This window comes from Lathamus discolor, chromosome 2, assembly GCF_037157495.1.
Source record: "Lathamus discolor isolate bLatDis1 chromosome 2, bLatDis1.hap1, whole genome shotgun sequence".
Taxonomy (NCBI): domain Eukaryota; kingdom Metazoa; phylum Chordata; class Aves; order Psittaciformes; family Psittacidae; genus Lathamus; species Lathamus discolor.
In genome coordinates this window covers 143,674,812-143,698,464 of record NC_088885.1, presented here as the reverse complement: position 1 = coordinate 143,698,464, position 23,653 = coordinate 143,674,812, and the positions used below count along the sequence as shown (strand labels likewise).

At 34.7% G+C, this 23,653-nt stretch overlaps 1 protein-coding gene across 3 annotated transcripts in view; it reads left to right on the top strand.

Annotated features, from left to right (window-relative positions):
• Nucleotides 1-8,562, top strand: part of CSMD3 (CUB and Sushi multiple domains 3) — a 614,489-nt gene extending 605,927 nt beyond the window's left edge. For all 3 annotated transcript variants that reach the window (XM_065668828.1, XM_065668827.1, XM_065668826.1), the window contains 4 exons: nucleotides 507-619; nucleotides 2,511-2,598; nucleotides 5,000-5,135; nucleotides 6,440-8,562. In XM_065668828.1, the coding sequence (XP_065524900.1) occupies nucleotides 507-619; nucleotides 2,511-2,598; nucleotides 5,000-5,135; nucleotides 6,440-6,599 (497 nt within the window). In that variant the 3' untranslated portion in view covers nucleotides 6,600-8,562. The remainder of the gene's footprint in view (nucleotides 1-506; nucleotides 620-2,510; nucleotides 2,599-4,999; nucleotides 5,136-6,439) is intronic.
• Nucleotides 8,563-23,653: the final 15,091 nt, after the last annotated feature.

Sequence of the window (23,653 nt, the reverse complement as noted above, 5' to 3'; positions counted from 1 at the left end):
AATGTGTCATAATACTGACTGATGAAGAACAATTCAAATTTTTGAGATATTTACAAATTTAGAAATTTTTAATTTGGCACCAGCTATTGGAAAATAATTTAGATGTGGATGTTTCTAGTATCACCTTCTTTACCTGATGACTAAATTAACAATACTGAAAGTAGAAATTCAAAGTTCAAATGCACTCTGCCTGATTCAGAACTGTTTTCCATCTAAAATCAGACTACTGTCAGTTTGTCTAATGATTGTTAACTGTTAAATAACAACTGTGTATATAGGGTTTCCCTTCTGTCATCTCTGCAGGCTAAGCAGTTTCCATTGAAATCTTGGGATAATTGAAATAATTTCACAAAAGAATGCACCTTGCTTAACAAAAATGTTTGTTAAAATGCTACATATTCTTCTTGCTTTACCCTTTTAAGGCAGCAGATGAAATGCTTATTCTTGAAGATGAAATTATTTCTTTTCTCAACACAAACATAAATTTTAAAAACTATATTCTACAGGAGTGTATAAAAGCCAGGAAGCTCGGCTAATGCTCCACATATATCTCATTAAAGCACCTTCCCATACATCTGTGAGCAAGCTGAAAGACGAAAAATGGGCTATGGATGGTTTTGTGAGTATATTTCTGCTACAAAAGAGATGGAAATACTTTTTTTTTTTTGTTGTAATCATGATGATGTTCTACATTGAAAAAAATCTGAGAAATATCAAATGGAGTCTTGTTAGCAATACTGATTCATTAAATGAAATGGAAATTTTATTGTAAGATGTAGGAAACCAGTCTGAGGAAAAATATGGGAACAGTCATATTGTGTAGGCACAATTACAATGCATGTTAACAGAGAAACCTTTCTTGTACTTCTCATTGAATTTAATTCAAATGTATTAAGGAATTTTATCATCATGACAATATATCAATTTGTAGTAATATTTTAATATATAATATTAATATAACAGCAATTTTTTATCATTAGGCTAGCAGTCATGGTTTATTTTTTGGTGATGTTTCAAGAAATATGATGAAAAAGCCGAATTGTTATGTGTATGGAGAAAACAAAATAGATTGTTCCAATTAAGCATTAAGCCGCTTTGAGGTTCTGGGACTGCGGTTATGTTTTAAAAGTATACTTTTTATGAGTATACTTTATATATGAGGTTATACTTTAAAAGGGAGAAGGGAACGCATAACTGGGAGGAGGAGAGGTGATGGATAAAATGAAGTAACAGCCCAGGTGACGAGGACTTGTTTAAACCACGAAAAGGAAATCCTTTGAGAGAACAGACAGGAAAAGCAAACATTCCTCAAGATAATGCTAAGGCTGGAAAAAGCTTGAGCGTAATGAAGACTTGAGACATTTTATCTGCCAGAGAAGGAAGTAGATTTTTCAGAAAACAAAGGGTCTAAATCGGCTGATTATGAACACATACATCGCTTTTGCACCATCTCATTTGTTATGGAATTTGTCTCTTTTCTTACATTTCACCTACTGGTAAAGTACTGCAGATATGCCAATGTAAGTGCACATACCAACAGAAGAGGTCAACATTGAAGTGCATGAATAAATTTATACAACTTGTGGCACTGCTTCAAGTATAATTTTTAAAAGGTGTGAAGCCAAAGCAAAAAAAGAAAAAAAACAGACTTAAAAAAGCTTAATAAATATACTGGTAAAAGGGCTTAAATCTCTCGCTTGCACAAACTTTAGGCTTCATGAACATGCTCCTGAGGTGAAAAAAAAAAAAAAAAAAGTGAAAGCAAGAAATTGACTTTTGGACTTCTAAATGTACAAAAGTAACAGTACAGTCCCTAAATTCTGTGCTGTATACATACAGCTCCTATTTGACCAGCTTCTTTTTTTTTTCAATCTCAGAATAGCTCAAGCAGGTTATTTTAACCTGAAGTAAGAAATTCACCTTCTTCAGTGAAAACACAGCTTCAGGTCATTGCTGAAGACACACTTAAGGTTCCCTTAAACTTCCCTTTCTCAAGGAACCTGTCTCAGGACAATTGAATTTAAACCTAAAAACTCTCCTGGGAAGCAAGTATCTGTAAATTTGAATACAGTGTTAGTTTAGCATGTACTTACCCTAACAAAGGAGATATTCATAGGATCACAACCCTTTCCTCCCTCTCACAATAGGATGATCTACAATATAACTTGACCATCTACTACCTAAATAAATCAGATAATTATGAAGTATGTAAAATGCTTAAAAATACTGACATCGTGAATTGCTAGAAACTTTGTTTTATTGTTTTTTAAAAATAATACAGTTAAATGTAGTATAAGGTATTATATGTGACCATAAGCCAACATGTCTAAGTTGTTCCTTCAACAGTTCCGTCATTTCTTTTGAACTTTATAGATTTCCTAGAAAAAAGGAGGGTGTTTTTAGTGGGGAGTAACAACTACCACTAAAGCATATTAGGGTATCTCTATTACAGATAGATAGCTTGTAACAAAGTCCCCCCCCTTTTAATTCTGAGTACTGTTTTTTTACAGGTTTCTGCTGAACCTGATGGAGCAACATATGTTTTTCAAGGATTCATCCAGGGTAAAGATTATGGACAATTTGGACTTCAAAGATTAGGTATTCAGCAATTACCACTTTTTTTTTTTTTTCCACTTCATTGTTCCATAGTCTCTTTTATCACGTCCAGTAGTATAAAGGTATCCACAGGATGTTAACAGAATTGAAATCTGATAGAAAATTGTGCTAGTCATATCTTTAAAATCTCATTTTAAGTGTTTTGTGAGAAGTTGTATGGAGTTATGTATGCCTTGCAATGTACTGCTTAGTGTAGCTATCATTTCTAATGTTTTGAGCAGTGTTTTTTCTATGAATACATGTAAAATGCATTTAGTTTCACATCTCACTAACTCTTTAGAAAGCCCATGTTATAGAATGCTTTCCTAAACTGATTTCTTGCTAATGGTGCTGAAAAAACATTTCATCTAAACATTTGGTAGAAGAGTGCAACTGAAAAATATTTGCAAGTAATTTTTTTATGTTACTCTTAAAAAACCCAAATCTTACATGATAAGCACTTTTTTTCCCCTAAAAATTGACTTCCTGATTCTATACAGTCAGTTCTAATAGTCTTTATTTATCCTTTCTAGTCTAAGTAGTAGTCTTCATTTATCCTTTCTTGGAGAAGACAGCTTTGATAACAGAGCTCTGGTAACAACATTCTGTTGTGCTTTATAAGAAAAAAAAAATCATTTACTTGTTTGATACTGTCTCAAGAACTGTGATATTTTTCCTACCACAAGAATTTGGATTTATTAATACTGAAATCTTGAATGATAAAATACTATTGAGAAAACTTTAGAAGAGGAATTACCTCTCACTAATGAAGTGGGTCCTTAGAGTGCATATCTTCACATAAAATTCCTATATGTGGATGCAAAATTGGTTTCTTTCAGCTGCAAAATATTGTTCACTCTTTTTTTTTCTTTTTTTTTCCAGTAAAACCAGGAAGTTCTTTAATTTTTGAGTGTGCTGGAAGGGTTTATTAATAGATGTATGAAGTAAAGGCATTTTTTTTCTGTTTTTCACTGTTATAAGTCTCAGTAAAATGCAGTGCTTGGGGAGGGAGGTCTTTTTTTTTTTCCCTGTATTTGCACAGGCAAATTCTTTGAAAAGAATTTTTAGAAATATCTTTATCAATAAATATTTCCTTTAAATTAATATAAAAAATATTTCCCTTTAATAACTTCTTCAAAATATTTGAAAGTCACCTAATAAAAATCAAAATGTAAGACATCCTTGGCAAAGTGTTTGATAAAGTTGCATGAAAATTGTATTCTTAATTTGATTTTGTTGGTTTTTTTATTTTTTCATTTTTGTAGGTGTAAGATTCTTTTCCTGTGATATAGAGAAGGTACTTTTATTGGTTTGTATCTTCTAGGAGCAAAATGGTCCACTAAGGCTTAAATTCTGTACAAGATTTAATTGTAGTTAATACAATCAATAATACAGTTATGAAGAAATTTGCATTGAACACATTTTGTTATCTGTTACCATTATTTCATTCACACAAACACAGAAATGGTTTATCTGAAACAAAATAGTTTTATTTCTGTTCCCATAAAATTTTCCTACCAACATTTAAATTTTTTTTTCCTTTTTTATATTTTAGTATATTGATTATCTGTTTGGTTTTTGTTTGGGGGTTTTTTTGCTTGGTTGATTGGTTTGGGTTTTTTTTTAATTTTGATATATTGCCTTGAAAGATCAAGAAAGTCAGAAAATATTATGACCTACACCATTTTTAAAAGTCCCCTTCAGAGTTTAAAAAATAACTTTGAAGATGCATCGTTACTCACTTCTTCACATTCAAAAGTTACGTATTTTGTCTGGGTAGATAATCTAGGTAATTTATTCCACAACAATGCAGCAGATCATATTCTTATTTTTTCATCACTATCTGGCTTTAGATCTTGCCAATTGTTCCTACCTCTTTCATTCATGAATAGCAGCACCAAATGAAATCAACTTGATGAATTTTTAGGTTGCCTCTTCAGATAATTTACCCTTTCCTTGAAATGATGTTTGCTTTTCATATATGCAGTATTTATTAATTTCATATTAATCAGTAATACACAAGTTAATCAGTAATATAATCAAACTTATGTGTTATTATATAATCGACTTTTGGTAACAGAGAACATTAATGTGTATTAATAACATCCAAAACTTGAATGCCATACAGAATTAATGCAGTAAGATATTTACTGTAACAAAATATATTTATTGTTGTCCCAACAATTTCCATCCATTTATTAATTGGAATGTGGCATGCCATACTACATTTACTTTCCAGGTGGTCTCAGCATAGAATTGTATGTATACAGCTGAACAAATTATAGTGACCCAATCTCAAGGTATTATTGAATTCTGAAGTTTATGGAGTATTATGTGCTGGCAATAGCAGACACATATAGAATACATTACATTTTCCACCCCCCCTCCCCTTATTCTTTTTTAGGTCTTAACATGTCTGAGGGTTCAAATTCTTCTAATCAACCACATGGTACAAATAGTAGTTCAGTGGCCATTGCTATCCTTGTGCCTTTCTTTGCCCTTATATTTGCTGGGTTTGGCTTTTATCTTTATAAACAAAGGTAAGTACAAATTAAGTATATGGAATTCCTGTATGACTTGGTGTCTTTAGTGCCTTCAATCTTTGTTAGTGTAAATAATTTTGTCTTTAAAACCATAAAATGTTTGCAAGGTATGCAAACCTACCTCCATTAGGTCTGGCATAATGACTGAAAGATCAGTTTGTTGTACTGTTCTGTACTTTCATTCCTACTTATTTAAAATGTTATAAATTTCTCTTTTCATTATAACAAAATGGATGCTATAAATTATTGGCATATGGAGAATAACATAATGAATAGACTTTGTGTGTACTTACAGCTGATTGCCTATTTTTTTTCATATGTGACAGAATTATGAGTCATATCTTCAGTAATTTATTTTAAAGACTGCTCTGTTTATTGCCTTGCAAGTGTACAAAGTATTATGCCACTGAGACGTTTCATTATGGAACTGTTTCTGCATATGAAATTATTAGTTCATGTGTAAATATGTTAGATAGCCGCCAGTCCTTTCATTTTCAGTAGTCTAAATTCAACTGTTTTGTTATTAGACCAGTATTAGGTCTTTGGATTTATCGTCAAGTTATCTTTTTTCTATAGCTTTAACACATTAGATGACTAAAGAATATTTAATCACTTTAATGACAAAATTCATTGCCTACTAACTGTCAAAATGGTGATTTACATCTGGAAGCCTGATAACAACAATTGTAATAAACTGTGCTGGATAACATTAGTTTAAAACACATCCCATCATTTCTAAATGGTACCGCTTGTTTTGAAGAGCTTCAGAATATGAAAAAATGCTCATGTAACGTTTTTATACATCTGCTGTAACTGTGTGGAATAGGCACTTGTCTTTACATTTTATACTGATCATTTACAATACAGTATGCGTTTTACGTAATAATTAAATGTTTTTAAGGGATTTAGTTTTTATGTTTTGAGTTATTTAGTGAATAAGAAAATGTTTCAGCTATAAAATCATTCTTGACAAATTTGTTGAGTCTCCAAATAGAAAAAGGAAATCTCAGTCATCTGGGAATTACTGCTTTTTTAACATGATTTTGTTGTATTCTTAACTGTTTATCATGTGATCATCCAAACAGAAATGCAGACCACTTCTCAGGTTAACTATGTTTTTTAAGCGAACACCGTTTTAAATGAATCATAAATCCTTTAGACTTTGAGAGAGTATTAACTTTGATCACACATACTGTAAAAAAACCCCAAGAGGTTATATTTAGCTCCTTGTTCAGATTCTTAAAGCACATGAAGTCAGCAAGGAAAACTGCAGTTGCAAACACTTTGTCTTTTCTCTACAGGACTGCACCTAAAACACAGTACACTGGATGCTCTGTACATGAAAATAATAATGGACAAGCTGCTTTTGAAAACCCCATGTATGACACAAATGCAAAGTCTGCGGAAGGGAAAGCAGTACGATTTGACCCCAATTTGAACACCGTCTGCACAATGGTATAATGTGGTAATGATATGTCTTCAAAGTCTGGAAATTGACACACAACACAGTGCACACACAGTTCACTGATTAAAAATAAAAAAAATTAAAATTAAAGCACACTTTTCAGGATATAGTGGGTCACCTTTTCCTGAGAATGATAGACAAGAATGGGTTGTGGCTATTTTGTTTTGATTTTGTTTTTCTTAAACTGGATCACAATTCTTCTTCGTGTTTAACACGGAGAGTTTAAAAAAAAAAATTGCTGCACTCCATGAGTGCTACTCACAGTTTATTTGCTTTTTTAAAAAGGAGGTTATTCTAAAAACATAAAACATATTTGCATATATTGGAGGAGCATCCACTATTAGTATTTCTGTGCTTTATAAAGTATAATAGAGGGATTGGGTTAAAAAAACATTATAGGTAGAAAATAAGAGCTATACTTACAGGAGACAGTAGGTCACTGACTTCTCTTTAACAGTCATATGCTACATCTTTTTTATGAGTTTGTACCTTTTTTTCATTTATTGAGCCCGTTTAGTATTTTATTTTTCTCAGAACAGTTAAGTTTTACAAGTCCAGGATATACTATTTAGAACTCAGCAAATACAACTATTTTCATGTGACAGAAGAAAAATTAAAATATCATGTTCTTATTTAATGAATTTCCTTCCCTGCTTCACATCTTCCTTCCTTTCTTATGTTCCAAGTCAAGCTTCTTTTCTCTGTTTCCATTAACAATACCCATAAATGGTCTACATTTCTTTTGTCAGTCATACAACTAGACAAATTTTGCAATCAAGAAGCTAGTATGAATTGAGCTTTGTCAAGTGGCTATATTCCTTAATGTTGAAGACCACTCAAAAGAGTGACCATCCTAAGTTTTTTCAGAGGTGAAAACATAATGATATTTCCAATTAAAAAGTGCAGTTTACAGTAACATTAGTAATGATATCCATAGATCAAAAATTTAAAGTCCAGTTTTCAATCCATGCTAGTTAAATCGAGATTGTATCACATCATTTTATTCCTTCAGCATTTTGTCAAAACACATGCACAAAGCATGATGAAATCCCATTGAAGTTGACGGATTTTAGCAGACTTCATTGAACTTGGGATCAGGCCTATAAGGCAAGAGGAAGCTATAATTAGGAAATACCATGTTTTTACATCTTTTTATCTATGTATTCCATACTTTATGGAATCAAATCCTTACAGCTAATGATTTAAAATTTAATATATTACCGTAGTGCAATGAAAAGGAAAAAAAAAATATATATACATATAAAGCCATGATTTTATTAGGGACAACATATTCATTTTAGGGAAAATTCAGATTCCACAACCCTCAGACAGCAGTTTTAGACATTCCAGAATCACTTCTAAGGAAACTGAATTTTTAGTTTAGCAGTTATTTCATATCAGAATTATCCAGTGGCAACTCAGTAATTTATTTGATGTAGGTCATTGTCTTCCATTCATAGCATGATTCACAAATGCTGTGTGTTAGCCAGTGTGAATTACCTGTTATTGTCCCTTTCAGACATTAATAATTCTGTGAAAATCTAAACTTTTTATTACCGTAATAGAGAGTGCCTACCAAAAATCATTGTACCCAGGATTGCTGCTTGGATTTCTATAATGTTTGATGAATTTCTTATAAACCATTTTACAACACTTTGTTTTGAATATTCATACAACCTGTCAAACTGTATTCTACTAAAAGGATGCTGTTTTATATTTTATACCATTGGTTGTTATTTATTCTTGTTTATTCAAATGACTGCAATAACTATGATTCATTCATTAATGTTACAGTTAATACATTTGAGATCGTTTAAAATGTTTCTTCTGCAACTGGCTACTCCTCTTATATTAATGCATACACTTTTGTAAAGAAGTATATTTTTATGAAAAAGGATTTGTAAAAGTATGATGTAAATTTTCAGTGCAATGTAAACAAAATAAAAATGGACAATTGCTTTTTTTAACCATGTTTCTTCTTTCGAAGATGAGCTTTAAATTCATTTCAGTTGTGAAGCCAAGAGAATAACCAAAATAATAATTCAAATATGGTACTTTTGTGGGTCTTAAAATCAGGGTTTTTTTTTTTTTCTGAACCTTCCTGTAAATTTTAGGTGAAGTAGCAAGAATTTTAGGTGAAGTAGCAAGACTTGGATTTTTTTCAAAAATAACAATGAGCACAATGTGTTACATTGAAAAAAAAAAAAAAAAAGGCCTATACAACCCAATCAAAAGCACAGAAAATCTTCATTTTTATTTTAAAAGGAGAAAAAAATAAAAAAATGTAAGTGTTCCTCAAAGTTGTAGACAGCCTACTTTGCACATGATTTTTGCTACCTTTTCCTGCAGAAATGTGGAGGATGTACATATTAACAAACAGTACCAATGCATACAGTATTTTCTGTCATTATAAGAAAGCAGTGTTTTCTTTTAATGATGTTGAACTGGAGCATAGGATCTTAATTATTTTACTATAATATTAAAACTATCTTTTAACTATCCCTTTTGCTTGCAAGCGTGGAAAGTGGATGACAAATCCTGATCAGAAATTATATTTATAGGATAACTGGTGGAAAAAGAAATTGAAATTCTGTTGTCAATTTTGTGCTCTATATAAACTGAAAAGGCCCATTCCAGCCAATGCTGAAATCACTGAAGGCTGTGTTGTTAAATACTTTGGAAAGAGGAGCAAGGAGTCACTGTAAATATGATACTGTGAGGAACATTCACTAATGTTTTCTTCAGGGGTTCTAGAGCTAATAAGTTAATTCTCAAAAGCAAAAGAAAAATACTGTTTCGCAGTGGCCAAACTTTCATATGTAACCCAGAATCTGAAGTTTCTTTTTTTTTTTTTTTTTTTTGATTTATGCATTATATGTTTGAACATATAAAAGAAAATTAAACTTAACATAGAACTTGTTCAACAATTCTATTAATGCTGAAGCTAGTGTCCATTTTGCATTTTTCAAGATTTATACTGACTTCATTGTAATAGAGAATTAACTATTCATAATAGTTTGCTGAGTTTCCGTTGTTGGCTTGGATTTGGTTTTTTATTTTGTCTTGGGTTAGGGGTGTTTGTTTCTTTGTTATTTGTTTTTTACTGTAGTTCCTGAGCTATGTGACTCATAAATTGTTTATGTGTGAACTGTTTAGCTTTCTAGTAGCAGAGTGGTTAATTTTCATTGGGGCATATGGAATTTCATATTTCAGTTTTTGACTGGAGTTGGTTAACACAGTCTACTCACTGTTTCTTGTTATTCTGAGGAAGATAGCTGAAATTAATTAGACTCTCCCCTGTGAGGGTGGTGAGACACTTGAACAGGTTGCCACAAGAAGTTGTGGATGCCCCATTCCTGGAACTGTTCAAGGCCAGGTTGGATGGAACTTTGAGCAACCTGGTCTATTGCAAGGTGTCCCAGACTACATCAGGGGGATTAAACTAGATGATCTTTAAGGTCCCTTCCAACCCAAACCATTCTATGATTCAGTGATGCTATGATTATTGAAACAAACATACTACAAATAAAATCAGAAGTGTAAATTTACACAGTTAAGCAGGACCAATACTAAAACATTTGATTATATGAAAAAAAAATCACTGGAGTAGCTGTGTTCCCCATTCATTATTTTCTAGATGCTGAACCTACGGCAGCTTAATATCTTGACTTGCTCAACCAGGAGTAAGAGTAGGAGTAGTTCTGAAAAGTAGGTCTCATACTTTTGTGAAAAATTATTGATGTTGAAAACATCTATAATTCTCTAGCAATTAGTCAAGTATTCAGTGAATATGTTGCCAGTGCTCCATACTTTGCTGCATACAAATCATGCCAAATCAGACATACTAAGCTGATTAGGTCAAAATACTTTTTTGTCTGAAGTATACTGAGAACACACTTGTAGAAAGTGCCCTGGCTCCCAAACAGATTGAAGAGAAGATAACTTCTATAAAAGGAGCTGCACATAAATTTTAACCTTAAACCAACATGAATTAGTGTTCAGAATTTTATGCTCTAGCTGCGTGTCCACATATTTCTAAGAATATATATAATGTTTATCAGAGGGAACTTTCATCTGAATTACCTAGTACTGATAAAATAATTTATATTCCTAAAATAAAATACTCTGTGTATGGGAAAATTATTTATATATTTATCCTCTTTTCCAGTACTTAAATGACAGGAGATTATATCTGAAAACTCTAAGTATCCTGTGGTGAGTCTTGTGAGACATTCTGCTTGGTGCTTTATAGTGTTCTGCAATGATCAGTATTTTGCCAGTTAAATGCTGGAATCAGAATTTGGAAATTAAAAAAATAAACACAACCTCTTCAAATTGTGAATAGATTCTTCTATAAGACAAGCAGAATATGGAAGGATTCTGCTCCCATATATCAATAGAAGTATTTCAGAATCCGTGGGGAATCATCACCTTTATCGTTATCCCACCAAGAGAATGACCAGTAGCATAATTTGAGTCATGAGTCCCTAAGATTATTTCTTTTGTTTTCACTCGTGCATTCAGAAATAGATTGATGCTAGAAAAGTGGTCAGAAGACCCTAAAGATCAAAAAAAAAAACAAAAAAAAAAAACACCAACAAACCAACGCACAAGTCTGGGAAAGTGAAAAGGAATAAACAGATTAGTGTTCTATGTTAGCATGCTAAATGTTGTTATATTTGATCAGTGATTCTGAAACCAGATGAGTAATATGAGGCTGATGTGACTTTATCATCCACGCCCTCAGAGCAGCTTAATCTGTTCATTCCACTTGTATCTTGACAATAGGTTTTGTTCCTCCACCTCATATATAGTGAATTATTTCTTACCTGGTTTGAAAAGTTGTTTGATCCAAAAAAATGTTGCAGGGGGACAAGAAATTAGGAAGTCTTTCTTTACTGTGAGGGTGGTGAGGCACTGGGTTGCCCAAGGAAGTTGTGAATGCTTCATTCCTGGCAATGTTCAAAGCCAGGTTGGACAGAGCCTTGGGAGATATCGTTTAGTGCATGGTGTCCCTGCCCGTGGTTGAAAATAGATGATCTTAAGGCCCTTTCCAACCCTAACTATTCTATGATTCTAACAGGATCCATCTTATTTTAGTGATCTGCTAAAAACTATTATTTACATGCTTTTTGATAGCATTTTGGGGCTTTATATTTTTATTAAAATATAATTAATATATTCTACCTCTTCAACCAACAGCACATTGTAAAAATACTTTGAGACTTGTAAATTTATACTTCTCATGTTATTTGTAAATGTATTTTTAAATTACATACACAGTCATGAGATTCTGCCACTGTCAGTGTTACGTAGAATAAGATACGTATTTCTAAAGTTACGGACAAAGAGAAAATTAATGAAAAGCTCTCACTGCACTTATTATGGCTTTTTTTATGTTGCCTATAAGAACACCTAAGATTACTAAAGACAAAGCAGGATATATATTAGATGTAAGACTGATTAATAAAAATGTATTTCCAATAAAGTAACTGTTCTTTCCCCCTTTTATTACCTTCTCCAGATGCTGAAACTATGTCAACATCATACAGATTATCTCTAACCAAATCTAAAAAAATACTAAGTGCACGAAATCAGTGCCTGTGGTTCTAAAATATGATGATGATGGACTTTGTCATTAGTGAAAAGCAAAAATAATGTTTGGCCTGGAGTAAAGAGCTTTCCTGTAAGTGAAGAAATTAATACTTAGCACATGCTAATGAGCTTAAGTGAACTGTCAATTGTCGATTTTGAGAAAGAGATTATATAGCACAAGAAAAATTCAGGAGAACAGGCAACTGTCCTCACCACAGCCATGGAATCCAGAGATTTATGCAAAGTGACAAAAGCAATTAAGAAAGCTAAGGAGCTAATAGCTAAGGAACCAGTTAAGGCAGATGTCTATATTGTTCTTAAGCATGTCCAGAAAATAGTGAGGACTATATATGTACTATATATACATATCCTGTGTATAGATATATTTATACACGTATATATGACATATATATACACTATATAAAATATAATTTTGTATATATATATCTCCATGCAAACATATAATGTAAAATAAAAACAGTGGTGATAAAGTTTTCCCTATTTTCTTTTAAAGAAAATCAAAATGTATAAAATATATACTCTATATTATGCACATATACTATATATAACATGGTGTATGTATATAATATTTAGTGTATTATACTTTATATTTTGTAATAAATGTATATACTCATATATTAATGTTGATTTTACAAGTAATGAATTCTCATAAAATATTTATTGCTTCAAATTGCAATATATTTACCACATACTGAGCCATATCTGCAAAAAGACCTTGTCTATAGATCACTGCAAAATGTAAATGCTTATGGTAATAAAGTATCTAATATATTAAGATGCTATATTTAGTGTTAAAAAATTACAGGTATGAATTACAACCTGTAAATGCCTTTATGTTCATGGAAGATGAGGTGTAGTTGTCTGAAGGTTGATTTTATTACACTGATTTAGAAATACATAAATTATAGAATCACAGAATTATAGAATGGTTAAGGTTGGAAAGGACCCTAAGAGCATCTAGTTCTAAACACTCTGCCATAGGCAGGGACACCTCACACAAACCATGTCATCCAAGACTCCATCCAACCTGGCTTTTAACATTGCCAGGGATGGAGCATTTGCCACTTCTTTGGGCAACCTGTTCAGTACCTCACCACCCTCACAGTAAAGAACTTCTTCCTTACATCTAACATGAAGTTCCCCTGTTTAAGTTTAAACCCATTACCCTTTGTCCTATCACTACAGTCTGTAATGAAGAGTCCCTCCCCAGCATCCTTTTAGGCCCCCTTCAGATACTGATTTCACGTGATGTTTTTCATGTGAATTTTCACAAATACCTTATGAACGTTAGAAAAAGGTACAGTGTCAAATGCTGTAACAACCTTCATAGACACCTACAGTGAACTTAGGCATTATTAGTCTCATATCTTAAGATGTCTTCTTAAAATCAATCTTCTTTTATCTGTTCTTTTCCATCCTTCAACGTTCCAGGATTAGGTTATTAGAAAACATGTGGAAAACTGGCAGAACACAGTGCTTAATGATGTTGTGGTTTAAGCCCAGCCAGTAACTCAGAACCCTGCCGCCACTCGCTCACTCCTGCCCCCCACCTCTTCCTCCCCCCGGCTCCTGGAGGGATGGGGAGGAGAATCAAAAGAATGTAACTCCCACAGGTTGAGATAAGAACAGTCCAGTAACTAAGGTATAACACAAACCACTGCTGCTACCACCAATAATAATAGTGATAAGGGAAATAACAAGGGAAGCGAATACGACCTCTCACCACCAGCCGACCAGTACCCAGCCTGACCCGAGCAGCGATCTACCCCTTCTGGGTAACCTTGCCAGTCTATATACTGGGCATGACATGCTGTGGTATGGATACCTCTTTGGCTAGTTTGGGTCAGGTGTCCTGTCTCTTCTTCCTTCCGGCTTCCCCTCCTCCCTGGCAGAGCATGAGACTCAGAAAGTCCTTGGTCAGAGTAAACATTACTGAGCAACAACTAAAAACATTGGTGTTATCAGTGTTGTTCCTAGGCTGAAAGTCAAAACCACAGCACTGCACCAGCTACTAAGACTGAGAAAAATGACTGCTACTGCTGAACCCAGGACAAAGCCTCTTTACACTGCTTTTAACTACTGCTTTTTTAGAAAAAAAAAAAAAAAAACCACAAAAAAAAACCTGAGACAAAAACGATGAAAAAACATTAACATCAACCACATTCTTCCCTAGCTGAGATATTTAAAGAATAAAAAAATAATACATCTACCGTTGGTAATCTTAAGGATCTGTTCTAACCTAAATGATTCTATAATTCTATGCTGTTGTGTAACATGAAAAGATGCAAGAACCTGGCAAGTCCATATAGCATTTATAAGTGATAGGTAATATCACAGTAATATGGGTCTCACAGAGCAGATTGTCAGTTATGATTCTTAGTCATAGAAAAGTCTATGAAAATCACTAAGAAAACAGTTACTTAATTCCATTCTGTGGAGGGTTTTGAAAGTTCAGATTCTTGTTTACTGTTTACAAGGAAAGATGTGTCCATCCATAGTCACATTCTGCATGCTACTCTTCTGAAAACACTTGCAGTGCACAGATACCTCCAGCCCTTGACTTCTTGGCTCTGGTAGCTGAGACTAAGTAATATATGCAGCTAAGCGTTTCTGACAGTATTGTGCTGACATTTGAACTGTGTTTATGAAATATTTCTGTTTTGATAGAGCAACAAATTCAGTGGTGTTTGTGAAAATGTTCTTGAGGGGATAAGGCTATATAACTCAGACATAGAAACAAAATTATAAGTTCTCGGAAGTAGAATATGTATCTGTATATGTATATACATGTAAAACTCTCAGTATTTCTTTCTAGTCCATTTTTTAACCTCAAGCTCAGATTCTTGTGGACTGACCTGAAATAACAGAAAACTACAGTTATGATAGCCGGGAATATGGTAACAAGGTAGGAAAAAGTTTCAAGCAGAGTTTGTTCTCACAGAATTATAGGATTTTATGATCATAGAGTAATTCAGACTGGACAGGAGCTCTCTATTCCAGCCTCTTGCTCAAAGCAGGGTCAGCTGTGGGGTCAGCCAGGTTGCTTAGGGTCTTATCCAACTGGGTCTTTAAAACCTCCAGGAATGGAAACTGCACAGCCTTCCTTGGTAATCTCTTTCACTGTCTGACTGTCTTTCTGGGGAAAATGTTTCTGTCTTAAGTTGGAGCCCCCCCTTACGAATTTTAGGTGTTGTTTCTTGCCTTCCTGTCATGTATTGCTGCAGAGATTTTGGCTTTGCCTTTTTGAGACCATCCTCACAGGTATGAGAAGAATTGCATTAAGTCCTGAAAGCAAAGTCATCTTTTCTCCGGGTTAAATAAACATAGGTCCCTCAATCAAATTGCAGCCAGTAGAATGTCTTTGTCAAGTGCAAGATCTGTTTGTTCACAACGGACTTCATAATGTTCCTGTAATCTTATATGGATCATTTTGGGTTGCAGCGGTGCCCTCACCATTATTGGCCATTCCCTTACTCACACTTTCTCATTTGCAAATTTTCTGACTAACTCTGTCATCTCCTCTAAGTCATTGATATGGATATTAAACAGCACGTGTTCCTGAATGGGCCCCTGAGGAATACCACCAGCCTCTTGGTTAGGGTAAACCTACCCTTTGATCCTGATCTCCCAAACAACTTTTTATCCACCCATTCAGACCATAGTGTCATAACTTAGGAATATTTTGGGATACTGTCAAAGACTTGCAGTTTAGTCAAATGACATTACTTCTGTCCCTTCATCTACAAATATGGTAAATTTTATTATAAAAGGCAATCCCCTGCTCTAGCATGGAGTCCTTCCCACAGACTGCAGTTCTTCATAAACTGCTCCAACGTGGGTCCCTTCCATGGGTGCAGCCCTTCAGGAACAGGCTTCTCCAGTGTGTGTCCCCCATGGGGTCACAGCTCCTGCCACAAACCTGGTCCAGCAGGGCTCCTCTCTCCAAGGGGCCACGGGGCCATGGGGCCCCAGATCCTTCCAGAAGCCTGCTCCAGCAAAGGCTTCCTATAGAGTCTCAGTATCCTTTGGGCATCCTCCTGCTCTCCTCTTCCTCAGACTCTCACATCTGAGCTTCAGCAGCACTTCCTTTCTCCTACTTTCCCACCTTGTTATTCCAAGCTGTCACAAGTAAATATACTTGGAAATAAAAAACAATGTGAGCAATTTTTTCAGCCTGGTAAAATAATAACCTTCACTCTTATGCCATCTAGGCAGCATACTTGTCTGTTTAAGGCATGGAACATTTAAGAACATTTAACTATACACAAGTAGGCAAGAGAGAAACACTACAGAAGCAGCACAGGTAAAAGAAAAACAAAACAAAAAAACACCCACACACAAACCATGGTCTACTGACATTTTTTTCCCTACCATTTTACAATTGTGACTATAGTGTAACTGTGTCTATTCCCATCACCCATGTTTTTATCCTGCTTTTGAATTGGTAGCATGTGAAAGCTTTACAATATTACATGAAAACAAGAACATGAATTAGACATAGTCATAGAGAGAGAGGTTTCCATGCACTATATATGGAATGTTTTAAGAAATAATTAAGTGAATTTGCTTTTAGGAAAACAAGGAATTTAAAATCCTTTAGAGTTCATTAAACAAATTGTTAGACAAGCAAGAAAGTTATTAAACAAATACGGCAGAGTAGGGATCCAAATTCACCAGCAAGAGTTTCTATCACTTTTTTTGAAGCTCTTCCTCAAATGTCCAAAATGGGATGAACTATTCAGATAAGATAATGCATTTCTATCACTAATTTGTAATCTATTAGACCAATATATGAATAAATCCTGCTTTACAGTGAAAAGGCAGGAAAAACCCCACCTCTAGTGAGTCTTGTACAGGGATTGTGGTGAAGAGATGGGTGAAGAGATGTTTTTTCCTGATTCTTTAAGCTTTTAGGTTGTTATTAAGGCTTCTTTTTCTAGTGTCAACAGACATAAAAAATGTGTCAATTATGTTGGATGAACCTGAAATCCTTAAAAAGGAGGGTTTGCCTCCAAAACAATGAGAACTGGATTAATTTTCTGTTTACATAACATTATTCATTCTGTGCCTGCTATAGAATGTCTAGGTGAACGAGGTTTTAAATCTCAATAATGTGAGTCATTGTGAGTAGTTCATAAAAACTTCCAAGTTCTCTAAGACAGGAAGCATTAGGGCTAATCTGATATAGGAAAATCAAATAGTTAAAGATGTTATTTTCTGATTTTACTTTGGCACTCATTATATGTAGGGCAACACAGCACTGTCCATCTTTTATACCAGTGAAGGCTGAACACGGATTTACTTGCTGTTGTCACCAGGAACACAAACCTGTCACAAGAGTAATAAAGCAACTTTTATTAAAGAGTTTAATAAAAGTTGTTTGGTTTTTTTTTGGATTACTTTTTGTTCTAAGTTTTTACTTTACCTCATATTTGAGCACATAAATTAGGAAAGAGTGTTGGGGAAATATTTATAAACTGTATGAATTTTGCCAGAAGTAATTACCTCATATAATATTAGAAACAAATTATATGTAGTTGTCTTATAAGGTACTCGTTTACAGGTCTACAAGAGTGAAAAAGCACATATTATTGCCTAGATATGTTGCTTTTTCCTGTTAGCTATTTGGATTATCTTGCAGTTCTGTTCCTTGTCTTCCTGACCAAAAGCTGACTAATTTCACTAATTGCTCTTTGACTAGCAGCCTATAGGAAACATACAAACTGGGTTTAGATGGCTTTTTGAGTGCTCATTGTACTCCATGCTAAATGTACCTTTTGGCAGATCTCACAACTGAAGAACAGCTGAAGAGTCAGCAGGTGGAAACCCAGAGTCCCTGATATCCCTCAGTGGGGAAAGCCCACACATACCTTACTTGAAGTGTGGATGGAACACATCTATCAATCCTTGCAGTCAAATTCCATAGCCCATTGTGCAGATGGCATGGTGACAAAGGTTTTCTTGGTAAGGCCCTGTATATATGCAGCAAAGGCTGATCTGATATGCAGAATTCTGGAAGCATGCATTCTGCATTGCTTTTGCTTGTGATCTCTAAGTAGCGCAATGATTATACAAATTACAGGTCAAAGAATACCTGGTCTTTTGTCCAGTGTTCTATCTTAATTTTTTCATTTAACACAGGGAGAATTGCAACATTTTGAAACCAACAAACTCTGCTTTCAAAAAAGATAAAAACAATGACAGTCTGAACTGCTTTTGCATAGGAAAGATTAAAAGATCCATGGTAAAACATTGCCATAGCTTTTGCTTCTGAGTCAGAAGTCCAAAAAAACACGACAGAGGAAGTTTGGCTATGGAGGGTTTGTGCTTTTTCGGGGGCTTGTTTTTTTTGGTTTTTTTTTTTGTAGTTTCAACCTTCACTCACCAAGTAGCCTTTCCTGGGAAGGGATCTTTTGTTTTGCTTCAAGTAGGAGTGACCCTGCAGGCTCTGAACTTCCATTACAGTGTTTCAGCTCCTGTTGTCTTCTTAGTGGGAACTGAAGAATGGTGTTGACCACACAGTATTTTACAAGTTCAGAACAAAAACTATAAATTTTGGGGAGCACAGACAGATGCACTTTTTTTAGCTGTGCAAATGAAGATAAACCAAACAATTGAATGCCTGTAGCAGAAAATCATGAACAAAAATAAATCTGCTTGCATGAACAAATATCCCACCCTGGTTAACAGAACTGCAACTGCTCATGTTGATTTGACACACTCTATATTCGTTTCTGGCTTGCACCTGAAACACCAGCAAGATGGAAAAAACAGGGGAAAAACAAAGAAACAATGAAGTAGAGAGGGAAGGTACTTGAGGTAGAAAAGTAAGAGGTTAAGGGATGACAAAGCTGTTGCAAGTGTTTCTGGTTTAAAATAGAGGAATAATTAGTGTGATGAAAATGTTATATCTCTAAGTTATAAGATTTCAAAGTGGTCAAATTTTACATCCACTAAATTCTGTTCAAGAGTGAAATTCATTTAATGATGGGGAAACATTATTCTTTTCAACTTTGTGGAACAGTTATACTAAAAACTACCATACGAACAAGGCCTGCCCTGCAAGGCTACACGTATAACTTGTTTCTATCCCTGCAACATGGAATTTCTATAGTTAATTCATGTCCTCCTATCAAAACACTTAACTTTACAAAATTATGAATAAACTAGCATGTAGAGCATTTATTTGTACTCAAAAATATCAATAGCTTTCATTTCAACATATATATACAGTTAAAGCAGACAGTTCCACATTGTTCTGGAGACGTGTCAGGGAAAAAAATAATTACTCACAAGCAGCTGGAGGTTTTGCTGATCAAATGGTCTGACCCCTCTGCAGAGAGTTATCTAAACAATTTTAGAATTTAAGACATCAGAAAAATCTCTTCTTACTGTGACTCTTAAAAAGAAAAGTATCACGGCAATATTATGGTATCTACCGTTCATACAGATGTCATGGTTTAAACAAAGTCACACAGCTCGTTCACTCGCTCCCCCCCTTCTTACCCTCCCCCTACTCCCAGAGGGACAGAGAGGAGAATCGAAAAGAATGCAACTCCCACGGGTTGAGATAAGAACAGTTTAGTAACTAAGGTATAACACAAATCACTACTGCTGCCACCAATAATAATGATAAAGGAAATAACAAGGGAAGAGACTATAACACCAGCCGACCAATAACTCGCCCCACCACACCCAACCGAGCACCTACCGATACCTAGTCCAACCCTGCAGTACCAGCCCTTCCGGGTAACTCTCCGTTACATCCTGGGCATGACGTGCTGTGGTATGGAATTCCTCTTTTGCTAGTTTGGGTCAAGTGTCCTGTCTCTGCTTCCTCCCAGCTTCCCCTCCTCCCTGGCAGAGCATGAGGCTCAGAAAGTCCTTGGTCAGGCTAAAACATTTACGTTATCAGCTCTGTTCCCAGGCTGAAAGTCAAAACACAGTGCTGCACCAGCTACTAAGACTGAGAAAAATAACTGCTACTGCAGAACCCAGGACAACAGACATTACTTATATTTCAAGAAAAAATATTTCTTAAAAGATTAGCTTTTGCTTTTTTGTATTATAATTTTTATAGTTACCTCTTTTTATCATAATTTCTCTTTTTTTTTTTTGGGCTTACTTAAGCAACCAATGAAATCAATTGTCAGTCTAAAATACATGGTTCTTTGAGCTAATTTCTGTTAGTTCTACCCTTTACCAGTGAACTAGGGAGAAGAGGGTCCCCAGCTGTTAATAACGTGAAGTAACAAATTTATGTTATGCAATGTAAACAATAATTTTATGTAAATTCACTCATCTTTCTCCGTACAGAAATCTCTAATATTAGGGAGAATTAATGATCTCTGTCATTTTTAGGATTTATACACAGGATTCTGCCTTTTACTGAAATAATCTCAGAAAGTAAACAATTAAGGACCAATTAGTATCTGAAGGAACATTAGTATCTGAAGGGGGCCTATAGGGATGCTGGGGAGGGACTCTTCATTATGGACTGTAGTGATACGACAAAGGGTAACAGGTTAAAACAAACAGGGAAAGTTTAGATTGGATGTAAGGAAGAAGTTCTTTACTGTGAGGATGGTGAGGGACTGGAATGGGTTGGCCAGGGAAGTTGTGAATGCTCCATCCCTGGCAGTGTTCAAGGCCAGGCACGACAGAGCCTTGGGTGACATGGTGTAGCGTGAGGGTGTCATGGTGTAGCGTGAGGTGTCCCTGCCGGCAGTGGAGTTGGAACTATATGATCTTAAAGTCCTTTCCAACCCTAACTATTCTACAATTCTATAATTTGTTAATTAAAAAAATATATTAAATATCCAGTAAAGGCAGCAGATATCACACAGATTGTTTTGGTACTAAATATTGTGGACAGGTTGCTAATACAGTGCTATGAATCTTATTACAAATCTTCCAGTAGAACAAAGTGAGTTTTTAAATAGGCTGAGAAGAACTGGCTTGTATAAAAAAAACCCATTAGATCTTCTTTAGAGAGTGAAGTCTTATTATGCACAGTGGTGAGTTGGAATCCTTATAGAAAACAGTAAGCAGTAGCATGCAGTTTCCTGGTGACTTCAGACTGAAACAAAACAATTATTTTGTGATGTCCTCAAAGATACTGTCGTGTTTAAAGAAAAGACCTAATGAGTGCAAAAGCCACAAAGCTCACAAAGCCTTCAACATATGACAAAGACATGCACTCTTTTAGATAGTATTGTTCTCTATAAATATGTTCAATATGAGCTCTTCAGTGAATGAATTTATCTGTATGACTATAGGCATCAAAACTGTACATCAGAAAAGTTTTTTAAAGTGTCACATTGCTAAACAAGGGACTTTTTACAAGGGCATGTGATGACAGGACAAGGGGGAATGGTGGAATGGCTTTAAACTAAAAGAGAGTAGATTTAGGTATAAGGTGCGGCTTATATACACAGAATGTGTATATAACATATGTTATATATGTATATGAATGTGTATATATATATTATATATATATATATATATATATAAGGTATGGCTTATACACAGAAGGTGTGGCTGCCCCATCCCTGGAAGTGTTCAAGGCCAGGCTGGATGCTAGGAACTAGATGGTATTTAAGATCACTTCCCTCCCAAACCATTCTATGGTCTTACGATTCTATGATTCTGCCTTTATTTTTTTGAAAGCATTAATATGCTTCTTTTAGGTACATTAAGTAGTGCATATTTTATTATAAAACACACCTTGAGTGTTTTAAAAAATAAACTAAAAGGAAATAATTTAACTCTCAGCAAAAAGGCCAGTAATTATCCTTGTCACACTTTGTATACTGATGTGCAATGGTCTTAGAAATTTACTAATCCCTACTTACATATAATAAATGAACCAACTAATAATAGCTCTATTATTTACTAAAGACCTGAAGACACATTTGTAAGCCAAACATTACATTAGCAACAAAATAAAGCAAAGAACTTCTAAGAGAATTTACCATTTAACAAAATAGTTAATTATAAAATTATGATCTAAATAAGTGAAATGAGGAAAGCCAACAATTAAAAAAACCTCAGACGTCAACCTCAAAAACCATTTAGGTGAATTGTATCCAATTATTGCAATTAAAGCTAAATGCCCACTTGTTTTTCTAAGAAATAGGAACATACTTACACTGTTACACAGGTAAAATTAAATAGAGCTTTCTTAAGCACAAGATTCTCATCCATTTTTAGAGACAGTTAATGAGGAATTAACATAAAGACTGTAAAGATTATATTCAGTTATAGCAACTACATGAATTGTAATGCAACTGAGTTCAAACCTTGCATTCAAAAACCTCTGAAAATTCTTTTCATTTATTCAGATATATGTATAAGCCAGATTACATTTTGATAAAATTTTCTTTACTGTATTTGTAGAACCAAGATTTTTCACCCTGTGCTAGATTTTGCCATTCAAACATCCAAAGGTCCTGATAAATTTCTGACAACTTTTTGATAAATTTCTTAGGGTGTCACTCTTTTCCTACACGATTCCAAAATTTCTTTCCATTATTTAATCTGCATTTTGTATGCAGGAGAACCTAATTCTGATTATAAATACCTCTTGATTAAAATAGGTGTAATTGTCTTGACTTCAGTTATTTCAGTGGGAATCTATACTGCTGTGAGGAAGAGGTGACTTTGCCCCTAAAAGTAATAAGATAAATTGAGTCATTGATACCTGCAGAATGTTAAAAGTTTCCATTAAGAACATTATAATGGTCTTTGATTTACTGCTTTGTTTCATTTTAGAGAACTCCTGTAAGTTTCTAATTACAGAAGGAAAAGCTAAAACACTGTCCATCATCTAGTTCCAAGACCCCTGCCATGGGCAGGGACATCTCACACTAAAGCATACCACCCAAGGCTTCAGCCAACCTGGCTTTCAACACTGCCAGGGATGGAGCATTCACAACCTCCCTGGGCAACCCATTCCAGTGCCTCACCACCCTGACAGGGAAGAATTTCCTCCTTATATCCAATTTAAACTTCCCCTGCTGAAGTTTTAACCCGTTACCCCTTGTAATGTCACTACAGTGCCTAACGAAGAGTCCCTCCCCAGCATCCCTATAAGCCCCCTTCAGATACTGAAAGGCTGCTATGAGGTCTCCACGCAGACTTCTCTTCTCCAGGCTGAACAGCACCAGCTTTGTCAGCATCATCGGGGGAAGGGTAGGGACTGGCAGAATGAAGACCTGCCCACAGTAGGAGATCATGTTCAAGACCATCTGTCTTTTCTGTGGTAGTCTGTTACTGTCCTCTGTGCATGTGTATGCATGCATTCATCTCTTGGACATGGGCTCGTGATTTTATATTGTGCAATAGCATTTCCTACCTTCTATTCAGAATAAAGCCCATAAAAAGATTCTCAGTCATTGTCCCAGGGAAGAACCTCACACAGGCCAGGGCTCTT